Source organism: Balaenoptera acutorostrata, chromosome 7 (assembly GCF_949987535.1).
Source record: "Balaenoptera acutorostrata chromosome 7, mBalAcu1.1, whole genome shotgun sequence".
In the NCBI taxonomy this organism is placed as follows: Eukaryota; Metazoa; Chordata; class Mammalia; order Artiodactyla; family Balaenopteridae; genus Balaenoptera; species Balaenoptera acutorostrata.
In genome coordinates this window covers 18796488-18822438 of record NC_080070.1, presented here as the reverse complement: position 1 = coordinate 18822438, position 25951 = coordinate 18796488, and the positions used below count along the sequence as shown (strand labels likewise).

General features: G+C 37.6%; 1 protein-coding gene across 1 annotated transcript in view; it reads left to right on the top strand.

Moving 5' to 3' along the window:
* The window catches only part of AGBL3 (AGBL carboxypeptidase 3), a 133076-nt gene that overhangs the window by 55554 nt on the left and 51571 nt on the right, over nt 1–25951 (top strand). The window contains 9 exon segments of the mRNA XM_057550113.1: nt 5918–6025; nt 8955–9093; nt 10362–11129; nt 14705–14867; nt 16013–16139; nt 17149–17249; nt 17453–17486; nt 17814–17892; nt 18622–18688. Coding sequence (XP_057406096.1) covers nt 5918–6025; nt 8955–9093; nt 10362–11129; nt 14705–14867; nt 16013–16139; nt 17149–17249; nt 17453–17486; nt 17814–17892; nt 18622–18688 — 1586 coding nt within the window.

Below are 25951 nucleotides of genomic sequence, written 5' to 3'. Positions count from 1 at the left end.
TTGGTGGTTTGATAGGGATTGCATTGCATCTGTAGATTGCTTTGGGTAGTATAGTCATTTTCACAATGTTCATTCTTCCAATCCAAGAACATGGTATATCTCTCCATCTGTCTGTATCATCTTTAATTTCTTTCATCAGTGTCTTATAGTTTTCTGCATAGAGGTCCTTTGTCTCCTTAGATAGGTTTATTCCTAGGTATTTTACTCTTTTTCTTGCAGTGGTAAATAGGAGTGTTTCCTTAATTTCTCTTTCAGATTTTTCATCATTAGTGTACAGGAATGCAAGCGATTTCTGTGTATTAATTTTGTATCCTGCTACTTTACCAAATTCACTGATTAGCTCTAGTAGTTTTCTGGTAGCATCTTTAGGATTCTCTATGTATAGTATCATGTCACCTGCAAACAGCAACAGTTTTACTTCTTCTTTTCTGATTTGGATTCCTTTTATTTCTTTTTCTTCTCTGATTGCTGTGGCTAAAACTTCCAAAACTATGTTGAGTAATAGTGGTGAGAGTGGGCAACCTTGTCTTGTTCCTGATCTTAGTGGAAACAATTTCAGTTTTTCACCACTGAGAACGATACTGGCTGTGAGTTTGTCAAATATGGCCTTTATTATATTGAGTAAGTTCCCTCTATGCCTACTTTCCGGAGGGTTTTTATCATAAATGGGTGTTGAATTTTGTTGAAAGCTTTTTCTGCATCTGTTGAGATAATCATATGGTTTTTATCCTTCAATTTGTTAATATGGTGTATCAAATTGATTGAGTTGCATATATTGAAGAATCCTTGCATTCCTAGGAAAAATCCCACTTGATCATGGTGTATGATGCTTTTAATGTGCTGTTGGATTCTGTTTGCTAATATTTTGTTGAGGATCTTTGCATCTGTGTTCATCAGTGATATTGGCCTGTAGTTTTCTTTCTTTGTGATACCTGTGTCTGGTTTTGATATCAGGGTAATGGTGGCCTCGTAGAATGAGTTTGGGAGTGTTCCTCCCTCTGCTATATTTTGGAAGAGTTTGAGAAGGATAGGTGTTCGATCTTCTCTAATTTTTGATAGAATTCGCCTGTGAAGCCATCTGGTCCTGGGCTTTTGTTTGTTGGAAGCTTTTTAATCACAGTCTCAATTTCAGTGCTTCTGATTGGTCTGTTTACATTTTCTATTTCTTCCTGGTTCAGTCTTGGAAGATGGTGCTTTTCTAGGAATCTGTCCATTTCTTCCAGGTTGTCCATTTTATTGGCATATAGTTGCTTGTAGTTATCTCTCATGATCCTTTGTATTTCTGCAGTGTCAGTTGTTATTTCTCCTTTTTCATTTCTAATTCTATTGATTTGAGTCTTCTCCCTTTTTTTCTTGTTGAGTCTGGCTAATGGTTCATCAATTTTGTTTATCTTCTGAAAAGAAAGCTTTTAGTTTTATTGATCTTTGCTATCATTTCCTTCATTTCGTTTTCATTTATTTTTGGGCTGATCTTTATGATTTCTTTCCTTCTGCTAACTTTTTGTTCTTCTTTCTCTCATTGCTTTAGGTGTAAGGTTAGGTTGTTTATTTGAGATGTTTCTTGTTTCTTGAGGTAGGATTGTATTGCTATAAACTTCCCTCTTAGAACTGCTTTTGCTGCATCCCATAGGTTTTGGGTCATCGTGTTTTCATTGTCATTTGTTTCTAGGTATTTTTTGATTTCCTGTTTGATTTCTTCAGTGATCTCTTGGTTATTTAGTAGTGTTTTGTTTACCTCCATGTGTTTGTATTTTTTACAGATTTTTTTCCTATAATTGATATCTAGTCTTATAGTGTTGTGGTCGGAAAAGATATTTGATACGATTTCAGTTTTCTTAAATTTACCAAGGCTTGATTTGTGACCCAAGATATGATCTATCCTAGGGAAAGTTCCATGAGCACTTGAGAGGAAATTGTATTCTGTTGTTTTGGGATGGAATGTCCTATATATACCACTTAAGTCCATCTTGTTTAATATGTCATTTAAAGCTTGTGTTTCCTTATTTATTTTCATTTTGGATGAGCTGTCCATCGGTGAAAGTGGGGTGTTAAAGTCCCCTGCTATTATTGTGTTACTGTCAATTTCCCCTTTTATGGCTGCTAGCATTTGTCTTATGTATTGAGGTGCTCCTATGTTGGGTGCCTAAATTTTTACAATTGTTGTATCTTCTTCTTGGAGTGATCTCTTGATCATTATATAGTGTCCTTCTTTGTCTCTTGTAATAGTCTTTATTTTAAAGTCTATTTTGTCTGATATGAGAATTGCTACTCCAGCTTTCTTTTGATTTCCATTTGCATGGAATATCTTTTTCCATCCCCTCACTTTCAGTCTGTATGTGTCCCTAGGTCTGAAGTGGGTCTCTTGTAGACAGCATATATATGGGTCTTGTTTCTGTATCCATTCAGCCAGTCTGTGTCTTTTGTTTGGAGCATTTACTCCATTTACATTTAAGGTAATTATTGATATGTATGTTCCTATTACCATTTTCTTACTTGTTTTGGGTTTGTTTTTGTAGGTCTTTTCCTTTTCTTGTGTTCCTGCCTAGAGAAATTCCTTTAGCATTTGTTGTAAAGCTGATTTGGTGGTGCTGAATTCTCTTAAAGAACTTTTGCTTTACTGTAAAGGTTTTTTAAAATTTATTTTTGGCTGCGTTGGGTCTTCATTGCTATACACGGACTATCTCTAGTTGTGGCAAGCTGGGGCTACTCTTTGTTGTGGTGCCTGGGCTTCTCATTGCAGTGGCTTCTCTTGTTGCAGAGTACGGGCTCTAGGTGTGCGGACTTCAGTAGTTGCAGCGCATGGGCTTCTGTAGTTGTGGTTCACGGGCTCTAGAGTGCAGGCTCAATAGTTTTGGCGCACAGGCTTAGCTGCTCCGTGGCATGTGGGATCTTCCTTGACCAGGGCTCAAACCCATGTGTCCTGCATTGGCAGGTGGATTCTTATCCACTGTGCCACCAGGGAAGACCTTTGTAAAGGTTTTAATTTCTCTGTCAAATGTGAATGAGATCCTTGCTGGGTAGTGTATTCTTGGTTGTAGGTTTTTCCCTTTCATCACTTTAAATATGTCCTGCCACTCCCTTCTGGCTTGCAGAGTCTGCTGAAAGATCAGCTGTTAACTTTATGGGGATTCCCTTGTATGTTATTTGTTGCTTTTTGCTTGTTGCTTTTAATATTTTTTCTTTGTATTTAATTTTTGATAGTTTGATTAATATGTGTTTTGGCATGTTTCTCCTTGGATTTATCCTGTATGGGACTCTCTGCACTTCGTGGACTTGATTGACTATTTCCTTTCCCATATTAGGGAAGTTTTCAACTATAATCTCTTCAAATATTTTCTTAGTCCATTTTTTTTTCTTTTCTCTTCTGGGACCCTTATAATTCGAATGTTGGTGCATTTAATGTTGTCCCAGAGGTCTCTGAGACTGTCCTCAATTCTTTTCATTCTTTTTACTTTATTCTGCTCTGCGGTAGTTATTTCCAGTGTTTTACCTTCCAGGTCACTTATCCGTTCTTCTGCCTCAGTTATTCTGCTATTGATTCCTTCTAGAGAATTTTTAATTTCATTTATTGTGTTGTTCATCATTGTTTGTTTGCTCTTTAGTTCTTTTAGGTCCTTGTTAAACGTTTCTTATATTTTCTCCATCTATTTCCAAGATTTTGGATCATCTTTACTATCATTACTCTGAATTCTTTTTCAGGTGAACTGCCTATTTTCTCTTCATTTGTTTCATCTGGTGGGTTTTTACCTTGCTCCTTCATCTGCTGTGTATTTCTCTGTTTACTCATTTTGCTTAAGTTACTGTGTTTGGGGTCTTCTTTTTGCAGACTGCAGGTTCCTAGTTCCCACTGTTTTTAGTTTCTGCCCCCAGTGTGTAAGATTGGTTTAGTGGGGTGTATAGGTTTCCTGGTGGAGGGGACTGGTGCCTGTATTCTGATGGATGAGGCTGGATCTTATCTGTCTGGCGGGCAGGACCACGTCCAGTCATTTGTTCTAGGGTGTCTGTGAACTTATGATTTTAGGCAGCCTCTCTGCTAATGGGTGGGGTTGTGTTCCTGTCTTGCTAGTTGTTTGGCATAGGGTGTCCAGTACTGTAGCTTGCTGGTCGTTGCGTGGAGCTGGGTCTTAGCGTTGAGATGGAGATCTCTGGGAGAGCTTTCACCGTTTGATATTATGTGGGGCAGGGAGGTCTCTGGTAGACCAGTGTCCTGAACTCGGCTCAGGTCTGACACCCAGCCAGAGCACCAAGACCCTGTCAGCCACTCGGCTCAGATGAAAAGGGAGGAAAGGGAGGGAAAAAAAAAGGAAGAAAGTAAAACAAAATAAAGTTATTAAAATAAAAGATAAATATTAAAAACAAAAGTAATAAAAATAAAGAGAGCAACCAGACCGAAAAACAAATCCACCAATGATAACAAGTGCTAAAAACTATACCAGGAAAAAAAAAAAAAAAACAGACAGAACCCTAGGACAAATGGTAAAAGCAAAGCTATACAGACAAAATCACACAAAGAAACATACACATACACACTCACAAAAAGAAAAAAAGGAAAAAATATATATATAAATTTAAAAAAATGAAGAGTGCAACCAGATTTGATAAACAAATCTACCAATGACAATAAGCTCTAAATTTTAAACTAAGATAAACATAAAACCAGAAACAAATTAGATGCAGAAAGCAAACCCCAAGTCTACAGTTGCTCCCAAAGTCCACTGCCTCAATTTTGGGATGATTTGTTGTCTATTCAGGTATTCCACAGATGCAGGTTACATCAAGTTGATTGTGGAGATTTAATCCGCTGCTCCTGAGGCTGCTGGGAGAAATTTCCCTTTCTCTTCTTTGTTCGCACAGCTCCTGGGGTTCAGCTTTGGATTTGGACCCGCCTCTGCGTGTAGGTTGCCTGAGGGCATCTGTTCCCTGCCCAGACAGGACAGGGTTTAAGTAGCAGTTGATTAGGGGCCTCTGGCTCACTCAGGCCAGGAGGCAGAGAGGGTATGGAATATGGGGCGAGCCTGTGGCGGCAGAGGCCAGCATGACGTTTTAAGAGCCTGAGGTGCGCCGTGTGTTCTCCTGGGGAAGTTGTCCCTGGATCACGGGACCCTGGCAGTGGCGGGCTGCACAGGCTCCCCATAGGGGAGGTGTGGACAGTGACCTGTGCTTGCACACAGGCTTCTTGGTGGCGGCAGCAGCAGCCTTAGCGTCTCATGCCCGTCTCTGGGGTCCGCGCTGATAGCCGTGGCTCACACCCGTCTCTGGAGCTCGTTTAGGCAGTGCTCTGGATCCCCTCTCCTCGTGCACCCCGAAACAAGGGTCTCTTGCCTCTTAGGCAGGTCCAGAGTTTTTCCCGGGCTCCCTCCCGTCTAGCTGTGGTGCACTAGCCCCCTTCAGGCTGTGTTCATGCAGCCAACCCGAGTCCTCTCCCTGGGGTCTGACCTCCAAAACTGGAGCCTCAGCTCCCAGCCCCGCCCGCCCTGGCGGGTGAGCAGACAAGCCTCTCGGGCTGGTGAGTGCTGGTCGGCACCGATCCTCTGTGCGGGAATCTCTCCACTTTGCCCTCCTCACCCCTGTTGCTGCGCTCTCCTCCGTGGCTTTGAAGCTTCCCCCCCCCGCCACTCCGTCTCCGCCAGTGAAGGGGCTTCCTAGTGTGTGGAAACCTTTCCTCCTTCACAGCTCCCTCCCAGAGGTGCAGGTCCCGTCCCTATTTTTTGTCTCTGTTTTTTCTTTTCTCTTTTGCCCTACCCAGGTACATGGGGAATTTCTTGCCTTTTGGGAAGTCTGAGGTCTTCTGCCAGCATTCAGTAGGTGTTCTGTAGGAGTTGTTCCACATGTAGATTTATTTGTGGGGAGGAAGGTGATCGCCACGTCTTACTCCTCCGCCATCTTGAAGGTCCCTCTGTTTTCTCTTTTTCTCCAGATTGGACCCCTTCTAATACTGAGCGAATGTACATCCCAACAGGCCTGGATATAGAAACCCTTTATCCAAGCTCCAAGGAAGATCCTGTGGTTCACCTAGCTGAAGATGGTGGGTACATAATGAGACATGTTGCTATAAAAAATAACTTGGTACCTGGACTAATCTCTTAGTTATATTTGTTCTGCTGTTTATAGTGGAAATTGCAAATTACCAGGAAGTCCCTGACTCCACAGACATGTCTGGTTACATATTAATCCAAATGTTGATTCAGTGCTAATTATGTTCTTGAAGGTGCATATTGCAGCTTATGCAAACTTGCTTTAAGATAAAGCATCATGTTGACCATGAGAATGAAGAGTCTTATTGAGATGGAATTAAGCTTTGCATCAGTTTTCAAAGATAAATCCAGCGGAGTGCTCTGCAACTATCATTCCCTTTCCATCTATAGGTCATGTTCATGCAGTCTTTCAGATGGTTTATTTTCATATTATGCCAGTTTGATGCATTTCTTGGGACTGCATTCTTGAAAAGAGGAAAATATCCCACACTGCAAATAACATCTAAGATTACATCTCAGGAAAGTGTTCTTAACACTCAGGATTAATAATTGCACCTTGAGAGCTCTGGTAATGCAGAATCTCTGCTTCATGATAGAGTATGCTAATAAATGTAGAAGTCTCAACCTATATTCTAAACTGTGCTGCCCCTGAAGCACCAAAGTAAGGAAGTATGGGACTCCTGTACAGTTTCACTGTCACATCTTATGGAAAAACCAGAATGAACTTTTTGGCCAACCCAATATCTTAGACTATATATTAAAGATGACTTCCAGGAAGCAAATGTATTTTATTTAAAGAGCTGGCCAAACAGAGAAATTCACGGGGATTCCTTCTTATACAGTAAGCAATTACAGAAATCATATACTCATGCATTTTTAAGCAACTGGGGTGAGAAAAGCACCTCTGATTTTTTATATTTGATTTCAAATATTTACACAGCTAATGTACCTCATAACTTTCACACATAAATGAGATCTAAGTAGTTGAGGTGAGTCGGTCAAGGTCTTGTCAGGAAGTGGATGGCAAACATAGAGTAATTTAAGAAACTTTAATGAAAGAATAACTTACAAAAGGGTGGACAGAATTAAGGGAGACTAATAAGGGATGGTGAAGCAACATAGAATTGTCAATAGAGCAGAACCATTATTTCTCCTAGGCCTGAAGGGGTAAGAGAACAGAGTGGTTTCCAAACCTGTAGCTGTAGGAGAAGGAAGTCCCCAAACAACTGAGTATATAGTATTCTGGGTTCACATTTCTTTCTTTTAAATATTTTTCTTTCTTTAAAGATATTGTTCCATTGTCTCATGACATCTGTTCTCTTTAGTAAAAAGTCAGCCATAATTTATATCATTGTTCCTTATATGTGATGTGTCTTTTTCTGTTTGGCTGTTTGCAGCAATTTGACTGTGACCTGCCTAGATTTGGTTATCTTTATATTTATCCTGCTTGGAGTTTGCTGAACCTCTTGGATCCATAATTTAATAGGGTTCTTTTTTTTCCAAATTTGAGAAATTTTCAGTCATTATTTCTTCACATATTTTCTCCATATTCTTTCTCTTCTGTCTTTGGAATTCCAACTCCAATTCCATATGGTAGATTTCTGGCTATCTCCCACATGTCACTGGGTCTTTGTTCTTTTTTTCTCCTCTGGCCTTGGGTTTGGATAATTGTATTCATTTGTTTTTAAGTTCACTGAGTCTTTCCTTTGCAATATTCAGTTTCTCTTAAGCCCATCTGGTAAATCTTTCATTTCCGTTATTGTACTTTTTATTTCTAGAATTTTCATTTCATTCTTTTTATAGTTTCTTTTTTTTTTAGATTACTTGATCTGTTTATTCACTATCTCTATCTTTTCCTTTAAGTATTTTAACATATATTCAAAGTCCTTCTCTGTTAATCGTACCATCTGAGTTATCTTGGGGTCTGTTAAATATTTTTTGGATCACATTTCCTTCTTCTCTGTGTGCTTCATAATTTTTTTTTATCATATGTGGGAAATTGTGAAAGATATGTTGTAGGAGTTTGTATTATGTTTTTTAAAAGTACATTGAATTTTTTTCTGGTAGGCAGCTAAATTGCTGGCAAATCATTTTGCTTCCTTTGGGATTGGTTTTTTTTTTTTAATAAAAACACATCTGTTTTCATTTTGTCCTTAGTCCTAGGTCGTGGCCCTTACTCCTGAATGTGGTTCTTATGCCTAATATACAACCTTTCTAGAGTCACGATTGAATGCCTGAGGTGCTCAGTGAAGTCTTTGTATTCTGGATAGGTTGGAATTTCAATATATCCTAGAATGTTTATCCTCTGGTATCTCAGTCCCACAGTAGCACTCTGTCTTATCTTCCTTAGTCTTATCCTGTGCTTGTAGAGCCAAGCCTTCAGCCAAGGACTGGGGAACCACCATGTAGACTACTGAAGCCCTCCCTCTACATCGCGTTCTTCTCTCTGGTACCCAGGGTACCAATTTCAGCAGCCCCAGGCAACAATCTCGCCTCCTCAGCTCAACATGACTGTTAAGCTATCCTTAAGTGCCATCTTCCTAAGAGGTAAAAAGTACCCCCAGGAAGGAAACAAGAATTAAACATGGGCTTATTTCATGTATTTACCTTCTTTCAAGAACCATATGTAATTCTGGTCTTTGTGTTGTCCAAATGCATGAAAACAGTTAATTCATATTTTTTGTCCAGTTTTATCGTCATTTACAGTGAAAAGATGACTTCAGAACCAATTACTTCATTATAACCAGAAGTAGAGTAAGTATTTTTACTGTGAGAAATATATGAATTTATTTCAGGCATTGCTTTTCTAGTCTAAATACTTAGACTTTCTTATTTCAACATAAACCTATATGCTAGTGTCAAATTATGTTAAAATTTATAATCCTTAGTGACACTTCAGTTATACTGTAGTTCCAAACTCTATGCAGAATAGCCTATATACTTTAGCTATGGCTTGATATCTTTATGGTTTCTCAACAGCCTACAAAGAGCCTTGTTTTGTGTATTCCCAAGCTGGGGGCAACCGAACACCCTTGAAGCAGACTGTGAATAACTGTGATGATACTTTGATGTTTGAAGCAAGGTTTGAGAGTGGTAATCTACAGAAGGTAGTCAAAGTGTAGGTTTTAATTATTTTTATTTGAGGAGCTAGACTGTCAACTATTTATTATTTCCTGTATTAGATACATTAGTTTTAGTATCCTTTACTGAACTATAATTCCTTGAAGTATAGATGCTACTTAGAGATTATTGTAAGGGGGTAGGTATGGAAGGTTCTGGATTCAAACAATTTTTGAGAACTATGAATTAAAGTTAAACAGGTTTCTGTAATGTACATTTTCAGTATGCCAATATGAATTGTCACACATACACACACACACACACACACACACACACACACACACACACTGCTTCTCAAACTTTTTAATGGAGTAGTTCTTCAGATAAGTGTTCTGTAAAACGTGCTTGGGAACATGCCTGCAATCCAAGGATATTCTTTTTTTTAAAACTTATAATGAAAAATTTTAAACGTACACTTAAGTACAGAGCATAATACAGTTCTACATTAACTGTCATATACCTGTCACCTAGATTCAATGGCTCTCATGGTTTTACAACATTCATTTCATCAATTCCTAGTTCACTGTTTATAACTACACACATAAACACATATACACACACAATAAGTGCATAATGCTGATAGAATAGGAAGTACCTGGTAAAAAAAGTCAACTAACCAGGTAAAATTGTTAGATATATAAGTAATATACTAATGAAATTATTTTTGCCTTGATTTAAGTATCTTCAATGACTAAGTATGGGGGATGCAAATAGTTATGAAATACAGTTCCTGTCCTCTCAAAGAGTTTACAGTTTTGTAATCCATATGCTCATAGTAATTTATATATGTTTTTAACCTTTCTTAGTGATAGGTATTTCAGATTCCTAGAGTTAGAATCTAATATAAAACAGAAATATATGTCTGATGTAAAAAAAAAGAAACATGGGACTTTAATTCTTAAAAACTTAAGAACTCTTTAATCACTTCTTTTATAGGAAACATAACTGGGTTGACATATATAATTTTTGTCAAATGCCCATTTTTTTATGTGCTCTCTCGAATTACAAAGGAATAAAAAGGCTTTAGAATTAGCATAGAAGCAGTTTCGCATCCAATAAAAGAAAAAACTTCAAAACTGATTTTTTGCAATTACTTGCTTATTGGACATTGCCTAAATAAATGTTGTTTCCCAAATAAAAAGCTTTCTGTGAATAGGTAATTTATTATTTGTATATTTATTATTACTTTTATTATTTAATTTAAAATTGAATGTCATTTTTACATTTTTATGTGCTTTTTTCCCCCTTCCTTTTTTTGTGTCTTAGGGCAGAATATGAATACCAGCTGACTGTGCGCCCTGACCTGTTCACAAATAAACACACCCAGTGGTACTATTTCCAAGTCACTAATACCCAAGCAGGAATAGTCTACAGATTCACTATTATCAATTTCACCAAGCCTGCTAGTCTTTCTAATCGGGGTATACACCCACTGTTTTATTCTGAAAACGAGGCCAATGCTCATAATATTGGCTGGCAGAGAATAGGAGACCAAATGAAGTATTATAGAAACAACCAGGGGCAAGATGGGCGCCATTATTTCTTTCTTACATGGACATTTCAATTTCCACACAATAAAGATACCTGCTACTTTGCTCACTGCTATCCATACACTTACACAAACCTGCAAGAATACCTTTCTAGCATCAATAATGACCCAGTACAGTCAAAGCTTTGTAAAATACGTGTCTTGTGCCACACAATTACTAGGAACATGGTGTATGTTTTAACGATTACTACCCCCTTGAAGAACAGTGAGTCAAGAAAGCGAAAGGCCATGATTTTGACTGCAGGAGAAACCAACAGCTCTTGGATCATGAAGGGCTTCCTTGATTATATTTTAGGAGACTCAAGTGATGCACAGTTGCTCCGGGACACTTTCATCTTCAAGGTGGTACCCATGCTGAATCCAGATGGTGTGATTGTGGGAAATTATTGGTGTTCCTTAGCTGGATGGGATTTAAACTGAAACTATACATCTCTCCTGAAGGAATCATTTCCTTCTGTTTGGTATACCCGGAACATGATCTGTAGGTAAAAGAAGCATCAAATTACCCTCTGCTTATTTAGTAAACTTGGTAGTAAGAATTTCGCTCCCACAATCCCACTCATTTTACTCTAGGTTTTCTTAAGATAGTTTAGCTACTTAGTTTTTTCCCTCATTCTTCCCAAGTCTGCTTCTGTACCTTTCTGGCATTATGCCACTACATTCACTAGCTTTCTTTTAAATAATGAAATAGACTCTAGAACATTTTAATGGCTTAGTGAAAATGTATAGTTAAATTTGCCTATCCTAAAATTTGGTTTCTTCCTAAAGTTAATGGTAGCACTGATGTTTATTTTGGGATCCTTGAATCCCTTATATGTGAAAATTAATTACATCTACAGAGCCTTCTGGCACTATGTTGACCATACATTGCTCTATGATGAGTCTTTTGATGACAGGTTACATATTTATTTAAACTTTCATGAATAGTCTTATTTGCCCCTGGAGAAAATGAACAGCTTTAAATTTTCTAAAGAATCAGAACAGTAAAATGCACATAGTATTTAAAGCTTTGTTGAATTACTGGGTGAATTCTTTAATAGATTCAAGTAATAACAATCAGGAATAGGCACTGCTAGAGTAGAAAGATTTATTGGAGTCAAAGAACACCCAAATCCTCTTAACCTTTTTGGTTAAGAATGTGGAGACTAGAGTGAAAACATATCAGATTGGAATCCCTGCTATATCATTTGCTAACTGTGTGATCTTGAGCAATTTAAAAACAAACCCAAACCTCAGTTTTCTCATCTATAAAGTGGGAATAATAATGCTTACCTCACAGACAGGAGGATTATTACTACTAAAGTGCCCAGAACAAAGTGCCCAATATTACTGGAACATTGGAAGCTCTAAATGTATTCAGTGTTTCCGCAAATGTAGAAAGAAAAAAAGTTAATGAATTAGATATAGATGTAATAACTCTTCGTAAACTATTTAGGATTGTTCAAATGTTACAATAATAAGTACTATTATAGAGAGTGTTTATATCCTCATCCAGCTCTGTCATCAGGGCCCCTAGTACAAGCATAAGAGCCCTGTTTCGAGGAGGACCTCAAAGATACCTCCAGTCCCTCAGAGGAGCTGACAGGCTTCAGGAGCACCCAGCATGGCTCTAGTTATCTTAGTTCAGCCTCAGCTTTCATGTTAATCCTTTTATCTTTATAGACACATGGGGAGTGAAGTGCAGATCCCCACAAAAAGGAGTAAAAACTCATGTTTTATACCCCTCACAAATGTGGACTTCAGGATTCTCTGAAGTTATTTGGGAAATATTTAAGTCATAAAGAGTAACCCATAACTTACTTATTTTCCTGGGGATGGCACACAATGAAAAGAGAGCTGAGTAAGTGCAATGTGGTATCCTAGATTGGCTTCTGGGACAGAAAAAGGACATTATTGGGAAAACTAGTGAAATCCAAATAAGGTTGGGAGTTTAATAGAAATGTGCCAACGTTGGTTCCTTAGTTTTTGACAATGTGCCGTGGTTATGTAATATGTTAACATTAGGGGAAACTGGATGAGGGGTAGATATATGGAAACTCTCTCTACTATTTTGCCAGTTTTGTGTAAATCTAAAGTTATTCCAAAATTTAAAGTTTATTTTTTAATAGAAAGGGAGCTGATGGGATGCCCATTAGAGTATTTATAATGTCTACTTAATGCTCTTTGACATTAAGGGTGCCTGGCCCAACACAAGATGGATTACAGGCCAAGGCCCTTTGGCTTGTCTCTATGGAAGATATTTTATATGTCTTTGTTCTTCTTAAATTGCCTCATAAGAAGGTTAAGGCAGGAATCTATTCAATAAGTTTCAGAAAGACTTACAAGAAAGAGAACTACTTTAATGCAATTAATTAATCATAGGCAGATAAATGGAATAAAATTCAGTCACATACGTGTGGAAAGGTGAGAGGCTGTAAGTATGTCTAAGATTAAATATATTTAAAGTATTTGAGAATAATAGAGAGTAGATTTTAATATAGGATACTTAGTGTAAGATACTTAGAATATCTTAACTGTGGCTAAGAAAAAAATCCCAACTGTTTCTAAAGTGATTTAAATTAGTGTAAGATGAGAGACCCTATTATGCTGTTTGACTTCAAAAGTAGTAACATTTCTTTGGGATTTAATTACTTAGAGGTTTCTTTTGACTCACTTATAAGAAGCCAAATGTTCATTAAAACTGGGGAAATGGTTTAAAAATGTACAGCGTATCTCATTTAAGGAGCTAACTTGATAGTGTTACTTTATAATCTAGTCCTTTTCCTAAAAACTTGTAATGATCATTTGGTGACTTTATGTCAATTTTATGTTATCAGTTAGAATTTATTGGTCATCAAATGAAAAAGGGTAATAAATTAATACATGTAACAGACTTCAGCTTGGGATTTCACTATAGTTTAAAGAAGTATTGTTTTGGATAGAAGCTACACTTTGAATATTTCGATTTTAGGATTTAATATTTTGTTATAAAAGTAATACATTTCATGTTACTATAAATTGTTAACATTTGGTATTTATTCTTCCAGATATAACAAACAGTATATGTAATTTCAGTTATTTAAGTAATATAATAATGCTATATGAAGTTTGGAAATATGATATGAAAATAAAGGCAAAAATGCCAGTAATCCTACCACCTTAACACCACCACTTTTTCACCTTTTGAAAGCCTCTCTACTGGTTATTTTCATCAGCCAGTTTAGGGGACTTATTTTTTATTACTTTAATATTCATTGAATGCCTAAATTATGCAGGCTAAGAATTGTGCTCTTGAGAAATGATTTCTTTAAATTATTTATTAGAAATTTACCAGAAAAACAATCAATTCAAACTTTGGTACTGTTTTTCTCAAAATGATATTTACTCACCACATTACTCAAAGGTTAAATATTAATTGGCTTCAGCACTAAGTCATCAGGCACTCAATTTTTAACACATATTTTGGTACTTGTGTGCATAGCACTGTTTTAGATGTTTTGAAGCATTCCCTATCCATAACAAGATTAAATATCAAAAATATAAAAACTTACCTAGGCAAGTGCCAAGTAAATGGTACCAACATTAAGTGCTACAGGAGTTCAAAAAAAGAAAAGTCTGTGGGCTTGACTAGTCAGAGAGGAAGTGAGACATGAGGTTGGTGTTGAGGGATAAGGGGTAGTATTTGCATTTACAAAGATGAAGAAAGAAGATACTTCAGTCAGAAAGAATCTATGTGAGAGCTAAAAGGCAAAGAGAAGAGTGAGCTGTTTTCTGTGTACAACAAAAAAAACAATCAAAAGAGCAGAGATCTCCTCTTGGAGAAAGTCTTGGGAGTAAGGTAAATTTTGTCCTTATACTGGAAGGCTAAAACATTCATATTTTATATACAATTAATAGGAACTTACTGTAGGTGTTTAAAAAATTATATGTTAATAATCATAAGAGGTAAGAAAAGAAATTGAAAACTAGGATATAAGAAATTCTATTTATTTGGATATTAGACTTGTTAATCCATAATTACAGCCATAGAAGAAAAATGCAGAGGTAAAATATAGTAACTTGTTCTTTTTCTTCTTGGTAGATTGATGGAGAAACGAGAGGTTATTTTGTATTGTGACCTTCATGGCCATAGTAAGAAAGAGAACATCTTCATGTATGGCTGTGATGATAGTGATAGATGTAAAGCATTATACTAACAGCAACGAATCTTTCCACTTAGGCTGAGCAAAAATTGTCCAGATAAAGTAAGTACCTTTAATATTTTGACTTTTCCTTTACTACATGTTGCCCATGCAAGACAGCAAAATGGATAATCTTAGTCAGTAAACTGCTTTTTTATTTAGTTATTCTGATTGGTTTATACAGTTGACTATAAGAAAGCAACTGTGTGAAATGTTTAATGACCAGTAATTTGAGATATGAAAAAAAATGCCCAATATCCTACCACCATACTTAATGATAAAAGACTGATTGTTTTCCTCCTGAGATCAGGAACAAGGCAAGGATATCCACTTTTACCCCTTTAATTCAGCCTTATACTGGAGGTTCTAACAAGTGCAATAAGGGAAGAAAAAGAAAGAAAAGGCAGACAGATTGGAAAGGCAGGCGTGATTGTGTTCATAGAAAACCCATGCAATCCACAAAAACTCCTAGAATTAATAAGTGAGTTTAGCAGTGTCATAGGATACAAGGTCGACCCACAAAAACCAACTGCAGTTCTATATACTCATAGTGAACAACTGGAAACCAAAATTTAAAAGAATATCATTTACCATTGCTCCAAAATAAGTGAAATACTTGTGACTGCAAAGGGATGGCACAAGGGAGTTTTTAAGAGGTGATGGAATTGTCCCATATCCTGATTTGTGGTAGTGTTTACACAAACCTATACATGTGTTAAAATTCACAGAATGGAACACAAAGTAAATTTTTTAAATTGTAATTAAATTACAAAAACTCATTGTAGATACTGATGTTACAACAGTCCTTCAGGGCGACTTTCAGATTATCTTTCATGTGATGATAAAGCATCTTTATTCGATTCTGAAAATCTACAACACTGATCTTCATTGCTAAACATGTTTAGGCTCCTTCCTATAGCCTTTTAAAGTCAACACTATCAAGAATTCATCAGCTGGTTTTGAATGCATATGTTATATATAGATAAAAAATAAAATTTATTTCAGAATTTAAGTCTATAATTCTCAGAAATGTAAATATGTCATCCTTAAAATGAGTTATTTTCATTGGTCAGGATATAAAAGCTCCCGAAGCTTTAGGGAGAATTATTGCTTTTGCAAAACTACTTTTTCATTTCCAACCTTACTTTTTATGAAAGACATTGTGATTAGAAAAGCAATGGGTCTCATTTTTATTTGTGTCTTTTCAGTTTTCATTCTCAGCTTGCAAGTTTAATATTCAGAAGAGCAAAGAGGGAATAGGAAGAGTGGTAATGTGGAAAATGGGCATCAGGAACAGCTTTACCATGGAGGCCACTGTTTGTGGATCTACTCTGGGTAAGATCAAGTGTCCTCATTCATGACTGTCGGGGCTTTAAACCAAAGAGACGTTTTTAATGTAAGATTAATAGTGTAGGCAACTGGATAGTGAGCACTTTCTTCCTACTTAGATACATACTGATATCTAATCAATTCTATAAATAGGATAAACAGACTCCCACTATATATCTCTATCATCATTTTCCTTTGTTTAGAAAAGGAAGTTTTAGCACATACATAGAATACCTAATTGGTTGTTTCATGAACTAATTGGTTGTTTCATGAACTAATCTTTAATTGCTTGTTTTGGGCTTTTGTTTTTGTTTTAGAAGGGGTTCCTACAGATGACTCTAATGATTTCAAGAAATAGCAATGCTCATAAGTAAAATATCAGGATAGAAATATCTTTAGTAGATTTGCCATTTTTAAGGCAAACTTAGACTGGGCTTTGTTTTTGTTTTTTTGTCAATTTGTATTTTAATTGGTTCCTTGAACTAAAAAGTGTGCCCTAGTTCCATTTAAGAAAGCTTTTAGTCACATTTAACATTATCCTTAGAATGCCCCATATTAAGGTAATTGTCACATTATTAGAAAATGTATCAACTCAAAGGAAAGTGCTGGAAACCCACACTTGTAACTTCTGGCTAGTTTTTAAAGCACCTTGAAATTGTTATAACACTATTAATGATGATGAAAACATTAAAATATTTACCCAGGTTTTTCTCTAAGTGATAACTAGGGTGCTTATAACTGGTAACCAAGTATTCCATAACTTTCTTACTGAATTTTCTTCTGCTTTGCAACAGACTAATCTGTATTAAGTCACCTTTGGTCCAGGTGGTGGAGGGGGAACAAGGGAAAGCATTAAAGCTGTTAAATGACCGGTCCCAGTGTAGAAAATCCAAAGGACAGAATATGGAATCGTATCAGATGTTTTGTTTACACTTTGTTGTGCAACTTAGGCCTACCTGCTAAGAAAAAATGTTTAAGTCACCCTCAAAGGTGGCTAAACTTATTGATGTTTTAGGTAATAAAAGAGGCACTCATTTCAACACAAAAGACTTGGAGTCGATGGGATATCATTTTTGTGATTCTCTCTTGGACAACTGTGATCCAAACCGAACCAAGGTAAGTAAAGTCCATTTGATGATACATCAGACTCCAGTCTCTCAGATAACATAACCTGCCTTTGGGCCTACAGCAGTTTGTTCCTTTTAATATCCTAACAGTGTTCAGTGTTTCTTGTACTTGATGTTCCAGGTATCTATAAATATTCAGTTTAATTAGGAAATAGTTATTTTATAATTAACTCATCTATCATTTTCCCCTAGTATTATCAGTGCCTGAAAGAATTAGAAGAGGGGCTTCCCTGGTGGTGCAGTGGTTGAGAATCTGCCTGCCGATGCGGGGGACGCGGGTTCAAGCCCTGGTCTGGGAAGATCCCACGTGCCGCGGAGCGACTGGGCCCGTGAGCCACAACTACTGAGCCTGCGCGTCTGGAGCCTGTGCTCCGCAACAAGAGAGGCCGCGACAGTGAGAGGCCCGCGCACCGCGATGAAGAGTGGCCCCCGCTCGCTGCAACTGGAGAAAGCCCTCGCACAGAAACGAAGACCCAACACAGCCATAAATAAATAAATAAATAATTTAAAATATGTAACATTTAAAAAAAAAAAAAAAAGAATTAGAAGAAATGGAAAAACATAAACTTGGAAAAAGTCCTTGATGATTCAGATACTTCTCTGAAAGAAATTACATTGGATCTAGAGTCTAGGTAAGTCAAGATGGTGGTAGTAATGTAATTTGCTGTGCTGTTCTACTTACACTATTCTCTTTATAATAATATGAGGATATAATTTTCAGTCTGTACTGAAAATCCTGGTTATAGGTGGAGGAAAATTTTTCCCATGCACATTACTTTAGCCAGACCTCATCAAGACTTCATTTATTCATTTATTCAGATGATATTAATTGAGCACCCACTATGTACTGTATATGAAAGACATATTCAAATTGTTTTTAATGCTGTCATTACCCACAGAGAACTGACACACTTATAGAGATACCATATAAATAATCTAAGTTAGTGAATAATAAGTGCAAAATTTAATGCCAAGGGAATGTTATTGGAAGAAGGAAGGTGCTAATTTTAGTGCAGTTTCTATAGGAAAAGCAGAACAAATGTTTGATTCTTCCGCTTTATTTATAAATTTTCAGACTTTGAGTTAGTTTGCCCCTGTATTGTTTGCAGATAGAGAGTATCATTTTGAACTCATAGATTTGTTTATATTTGACGTGTTCCAATCAATTTCAGTCATCATTCTTCTAATACTCTTATAATGCTTAGAACTACCAAACATCTATACTACCTTTGTAAACATTCTTCTTATAATTAGAACTATTTCTACCATTCCAATAAGATAATAAAGTAAAAGTAACAGTTGAAATCTTAAAATACCACCAAAACATTCTGTAAATTGAAGTAATTTATTATTTTTTGTAGTAGCCATGGCTCTGACAGTTCAGAATCCAATGACTCTCAGACTGATCTTCTCAAGTTAAGTTCTCAGGTACGATTGAAATTTCTGCCTATGATATGGATTGTATAATTATTGTATATCATAATTGTTATTTTCTTACTATGTACCATATCCTTAAATCATAGAATTTTCTAACCTTAGGGTTTTTTTTTTTTAATTATTAGCACCTTTAATTATTATTTATTTATTTTTTTGGCTGTGTTGGGTCTTCGTTTCTGTGCGAGGGCTTCCTCTAGCCGCGGCTAGCGGGGGCCACTCTTCATCGCGGTGCGCGGGCCTCTCACTATCATGGCCTCTCTTGTTGCGGAGCACAGGCTCCAGACGCGCAGGCTCAGCAGTTGTGGCTCACGGGCCCAGTTGCTCTGCGGTATGTGGGATCCTCCCAGACCAGGGCTCGAACCCGTGTCCCCTGCATTAGCAGGCAGACTCTCAGCCACTGCACTACCAGGGAAGCCCTAACCTTAGGGTTTTTTAATACTCTTGCTTATTGATGAGAACAGTTAAGATCCAGAGAGATTAAATTACGTTTCAAAAGCCACACTGCTTGTTAATGAGAGTTGGTAGCATAACATACATCACCTGACTTCTAGTCCTATATTCATTCATTCATTCATTCATTTATTTACTTAACAACTACGTACTGAGCTCCAACTATGTGCTTGGGAATAGAGCAGTGAACAAAACAGACAAAAACCCCTCCCTCTGTAACTTATATTCTAGTTGGTAAGTAAAATATATGATGTGTTAGATGATCAGAAGTGCCCGAGGAGGAGATAAGAGCAGGAGGATTAGGGACTTTAGGTGGTATTAGTACTGAATGTTTGTGCCCCCGCCCCAACCCTGACCTCCAATGTGACGATGTTAGGAGGTGACTAAGACAAGCTAAGACAGTACTCTATTGGTACATGTTAGAAAATGCTGATATTGCCATGAAAGGACGTCTGCAGGTGATTGTGGAGAGAGCTCATAAAGAAAGGAAGAGAGCAGGAGAGTAAGTTTCCATCTCTTTAGACAATACATAAGTAATCATGTACAGATAAGGTCTCAGAAACGAAGAACGCGTTACTGGACAATGGACAAAATGCAGTCCTTGCTATAAAATGGTAAAGAACTTGGCTGAATTGTGTTTGTGTTCTAGTGTTTTGTGCAAGGTAGAACTTGTGAGTGACAAAATTGTATATTTAGCTGAGGAGATATCTAAGCAAAGTGTTGAAGGAGTGGCTTGGTTCCTCCTGACTGCATACAGTTAAATGCAAGAAGACATAAATGAACTGAAGAAGGAATTGTTAAGCAAAAAGGACCCAGAACATTGAAGTCTGGAAAATTCTCAGCCCATCCATAATCCAAAGAATGAGAATGTGTGTTCAGAATAGAATAGTAAGTGTGTGGAGGACCAACCATTTGATAAGGAGATGAATGTGGGTATGAACCATGGAACTAATCAGCCACCCCAGCAGGAAAACTACCAGTTTGAACTGAAGGGGAGAGCCACAATTTTTAAATGTTACACTCCATTTATAGTTATTATAAAATATTGGCTGTATTCCCCATGTTGTACAATTATCCTTGTAGCTTATTTTATACATAATAGTTTGTACCCCTTAATTCCCCACCCCTGTATTGCCCCTCCCCCCCTTCCCTCTTCCCACTGGTAACCACTAGTTTGTTCTCTATATCTGTGAGTCTGCTTCTTTTTTGTTATATTCACTAGTTGGTTGTATTTTTTAGATTTCACATATAAGTGATATCATTCAGTATTTGTTTTTCTCTTTCTGACTTATTTCACTTATCATAATACCCTTCAAGTCCATCCATGTTGCTGCAAATGGCAAAATTTCATTCTTTTTTTGGCTGAGTAGTATTCCATTGTGTGTATATATATGTGTGCGTGTATATATATATATATACACACACACGCACACACGCACACATATACATACACATCATCTTTATCCATTCATCTGTTAATGGACACTTCCTTAGGTTGCTTCCATATCTTGGCAATTGTAAATAATGCTGCTGTGAACATTGGGATGGATGTATCTTTTCAAATGAGGGGTCTTGTTTTTTTCAGATATACACCCAGGAGTGGAATTGCTTGGTCATATGGTAGTTCTATTTTTGAGAAACCTCCATACTGTTTTCCATAGTGGATCCACCAATTTACATTCTCACTAATAGTGTATGAGGGTTCCCTTTTCTCCACATTCTCGCCATCATTTGTTATTCGTGTTCTTTTTGATGATAGCCATTCTGACAGGTGTGAGGTGGTATCTCATTGTGGTTTTGATTTGCATTTTCCTAATGATTAGCAGTGTTGAGCATCCTTTCATGTACCTGTTGGCCATCTGCATTTTCTCCTTGGAAAAATGTCTGTTCAGTTCTTCTGCCCATTTTTATTTTTTATTTTTTTATTTTTTTATTTTTTAAATTTTTATTTATTATTTATTTATTATGTTTATTTTTGGCTGTGTTGGGTCTTCGTTTTTTTGTGTGAGGGCTTTCTCCAGTTGCGGCGAGTGGGGGCCACTCTTCATCGCGGTGCGCGGGCCTGTCACTATCGCGGCCTCTCTTGTTGCGGAGCAGAGGCTCCAGACGCTCAGGCTCAGTAGTTGTGGCTCACGGGCCCAGTTGCTCCGCGGCATGTGGGATCTTCCCAGACCAGGGCTCGAACCCGTGTCCCCTGCATTGGCAGGCAGATTCTCAACCACTGCGCCACCAGGGAAGCCCCATCTTCTGCCCATTTTTAAATTGGGTTGTTTGGATTTCTGTTTGCTTGTTCTTTTTCTTTCTTTCTTTCTTTCTTTTTTGGTTGTGTGGCATGTGAGATCTTAGTTCCCTGACCAGGGATCGAACCCATGCCCCCTGTGGTAGAAGTGTGGAGTCTTAACCACTGGGCCACCAGGGAAGTCCCGGGTTGTTTGTTTTTTTGATGTTGAGTCATATGAGCGGTTTATATATGTTGGATGTTAACCCTTTATCAATCATATCATTTGCAAATATTTTCTCCCATTCAGTAGGCTTTTTGTTTTGTTTATGGTTTCCTTTGCTGTGCCAAAGATTTTAAGTTTAAATAGGTCCCATTTGTTTATTTTTGCTTTTATTTCCTTTGCTTTAAGAGATAGATCCAAAAAATATTGCTACAATTCATGTCAGAGTGTTCTGCCGACGTTTTCCTCTAGGAGTTTTATGGTTTCCAGTCTTACATTTAGGTCTCTAATCCATTTTGACTTTATTTTTGTATATGGTATTAGTGAATGTTCTAATTTCATTCTTTTACATGTAGCTGTCCAGTTTTCCCACCCCCACTTGGTGAAGAGATTCTTTTCTCCATTGTATATTCTTGCCTCCTTTGTTGTAGATTAATTGAGCATAAGTGTGTGGGTTTATTTCTGGGCTCTCTATTCTGTTCCATTGATGTATGTGTTTATTTTTGTGCTAGTACCATACTGTTTTGATTACTGTGGCTTTGTAGTATAGTCTGAAGTCAGGGCGTGTGATTCCTCCAGCTCTGTTTTTCTTTCTCAAGATTGTTTTGGCTATTGGGTTTTTCATGTTTCCATACAAATTTTTAAAATATTTGTTCTAGTTCTGTGAAAAATGCCATTGGTATTTTGACAGGGATTGCATTGAATCTGTAGATTGCCTTGGGTAGTGTGGTCATTTTAACAATATTAATTCTTCTTCTAATCTAAGAACACAGTATATCTTTCCATCTGTTTGTGTCATGAAGACAAATTTTAAAAAGCCCTGAAGGTGACTAAGAGATCATCAGGGCCATTAACACCTAGGTTTTAACAGGGCAGACGGCTTCCAATAGAGGCCATGGAGGTGAGCCGCCTGGAGCTGTGCACTGTGGTGTGGGCAGAGTCCAGACAGAGAGCCAGGCATGAGTAGCGCCCTGCCAAGCTGTTGGCGTGCTACTGCCACCCCAGTGGGTCCAGAAGGCAGAGCATTGGGGCAGGAGGATTATTCATGACCATTAAGATCTAATTGAATCTGCTTTACTAGGTTTTGAGCTTGCTTGGGACACATCCCCCCATCCTTCTTTCCTTTTTCTCCCTTTTGCAATGGGAATGTCTTATCCTATGCCTGTCCCACAGTTGTATTTTGGAAGCACATAACTTGATTGGTTTCATGTGTTCACAACTGGACAGGAAATTTACCTCAGGATGAATCATATTTTGAGTGTCATCCATATCTTATTTAGATGTTATTGAGATAAGACTTTGGAGTTTAGAATTGATGCTGGAATTAGTTAAGACATTAGGGGTTGTTGGGATGGGATGAATGAATTTTGCATGTGAGAATGACATGAATCTGAGGGGATTAGGGGTGGAATGCTATGGTCTAGATATTTCTGTCCCCCAAAAGTCATATGTTGAAATTATAATGCCCCATATTATGGTACAAGAAGGTGGGGCCTTTGGGAGGTGATTATGTCATGAGGGCAGAGCCCTCTGAATGGGATTAGTGCCTTATAAAAGAGGCTCCAGAGAGATCCCTAGCCCCTTCTGCCTTGTGAGGATACAACAAGCAGTCCACAACCCAAAAGAAAGCTCTCATCTGACCATACTGGCACTCTCATCTCAACCTTCCAGCCTCCAGATCTATGAGAAATAAATGTCCCTTATTTATTAGCCACACAGTCAGAGGTATTTTGTTATAGCAGGTGAATGGACCAAGACAGATGTTGTATTCATTTTCTATTGCTGAGTAACTAATTACCCCAAGTCTTAGCAGCTTTAAACAACAAACATTTATTATCACATAGTTCCTGTGGGTCAGGAATCCAGGAGTGGCTTATCTGGGTTCCTTTATCTAAGGTCTCTGAAAAGACTGCAGTGAAGGTAGCCTAATCTCAGAAGCAGAATCCCATTACTTTTGCCATATACCATTCGGTAGAAGTAAGTCACTATGTTTAGCCCAGTGACCTAGGATTACAGAAGGGTATGAATACTAAAAGATGGGAATCATCAGAGGTCATCTTAGAGATTGTCTACCACAGATGTAAAAGCCATTACTTTGATTTGACCTTTGCCTCAAGGCTATGTTGAAGCCAACCTACAAATTCTAGAATTTGGGGCTCTCTGTTTTCCCTCTCAATTCAGTTTTTTTATCCACACTTTTTGAGCTGATTTTTTTTCTTGTAGCACACCTTATCAAATAAAGCTAGCAACAACCAACTCATAGTCTATAAACTTTCTGCCTCAAAATCTCTTTGCCCAATGACTCAGTTCTGTTAGGTACATTTTCTGTCTTTCACACTGTCACAGAAGATAGTTTTACTAGATGTATCACCTCTACATAATTTGTGTCACTATTGTTCTAGATTCCTATAGCCACCTGTTGTTATTCAGTCACAAAGCCAATGATTGCCACATAATTTAGGTTTTTATTAGGACAGCATTCTATTTCTAGGTATCAGTTTCAACACTATTCATATTTTATTCATTAAAACAAAATTCTTAGAATCTCAGTAGCTTATAATAGCAAATACCTATTTTCCTGTTCATGGATCATCTATGGCTCTACTGGGCTAATAGGGGATCAGTTGAACTTATATCCAGACTGTGGGTTGTTTCAGATCTATTCTACGTTTCTTCCTCCCCCCACCCCAAGACCAGCAGCCAGTTAGGGTATGTTCTGCTCATGGCAAATCACAAGAGTTCAGGAGGGCACGCCAAACCATGCAAGTATGTTTAAAGTCCCTGTTTCTCATTCCACTGGCTAAATCAAGTCATATATCCAAATCTAACATCAATGGAATAGGAAGGGTAAAAATTTGGGAACAATCCAGGGGGATCTATTCCCGGGGCAGGTACTAGAAGTGCAAAGGCCATGAGAAAGGAGCATGTCTGTCATCTTCTAGGAAGACCAAGGAGGCTAATTAGGGTAGAGAAGACTGAAAAAGGAGACCAGTGGTAAGAGATAAAGTGAGATAGGTGTTGGAAGTTGAGGGGGACAAATCATGTAAAACCTGGCTTAGGACTTCACTTTTTACTCTAAGTGAGTTTGGAGAGTTTTAGTCAGAGGAGTGACATGATGTGCCTTAAGTGTCAGCAAGGTCGCTTTGGCTGTTGTTTTGAGAGTAGAATGATGAACCACAAGGGGAGACCATTTAAGGGGCTATTGCAGTTATCCAGGCAAGAAAAAGTGGTGGCTGGACCAAGGTGGTAGCCGTAGAGAGGATAAGAAGTGATCAGATTTTAGATATATCTGACAGAGTCTAGAGAATTTGCTGATGGCTTGGGTGTGAGTTTGAACAATAAAAAGGAGAGCTAGAGGTCTCCAGAATTCCAGGCCTGAGCAAGTGAAGATGGAGCTTCCACTTACTGACATGGGGACTATTTTCTTCTCTTCCTACTAAATCATGTTCTGAAGGTATGTATCAGGACTCCATCCATTGCAGGGAACAAAAAGCTCTTCCAAAAAAATGGCTTAGCTAAAAGGGGAATTGGTTGGCTTAGTAAGGGAAAAAGTCTAGGGACAAGACTGGCTTTAGCCATGGCTTAAATAAGGGGCTCAAAGGATATCACTAGGATTCAAAGTTTTTTCCCCATTTTAATGTCATTTCTGCCTCTTCTGGGTTGGTTCCATTCTCAGACTCTCCTCTCTTGCTGGCGAAATGGAATTCCAGCCTCACATTCTCACAACTGTAAGTCTGGTAGATACCCTCTTTTCCAGTAGCCCCCTCAAAAATATAGAGTTTGATTCTTTTATTGTAGTAAAAATACACATAACATTTACCATCTTAGCCATTTTTAAGTGTACACTTCAGAGATATTAAGTACATTCACATTGCTGTACAACCATCACCACCATCCCATAACTCTTGTCATCTTCAAAAACTGAAACTCTATACACATTAATAACTCCCCATTCTCTGCTCCCCCAGCCCTTGGAAACCACTGTATACTTTCTTTCTTCATGATTTTGACTACACTAAGTACCTTATATAAGTAGAATCATACAGTATTTGTCTTTTTGTGATTGGTTTATTTCATCTAGCATAATGTCCTCAAGGTTCATCCATGCTGTAGCATATTTCAGAATTTCTTTCCTTTATGAGGCTGAATAATATTCTATTGTATGTTTATACCACATTTTGCTAATCCATTCTTCCATCAGTGGACACCAGGGTTGCTTCCACATTTTAGCTATTGTGAATAATGCTGCTATGTACATGATTGTACAGATGTCTCTTCAAGACATTGCTTTTCATTCTCTTGGGTATATACCCCAAAATGAAATTGCTGGATCATATGGTAATTCTACTTTTAATTTTTTGAG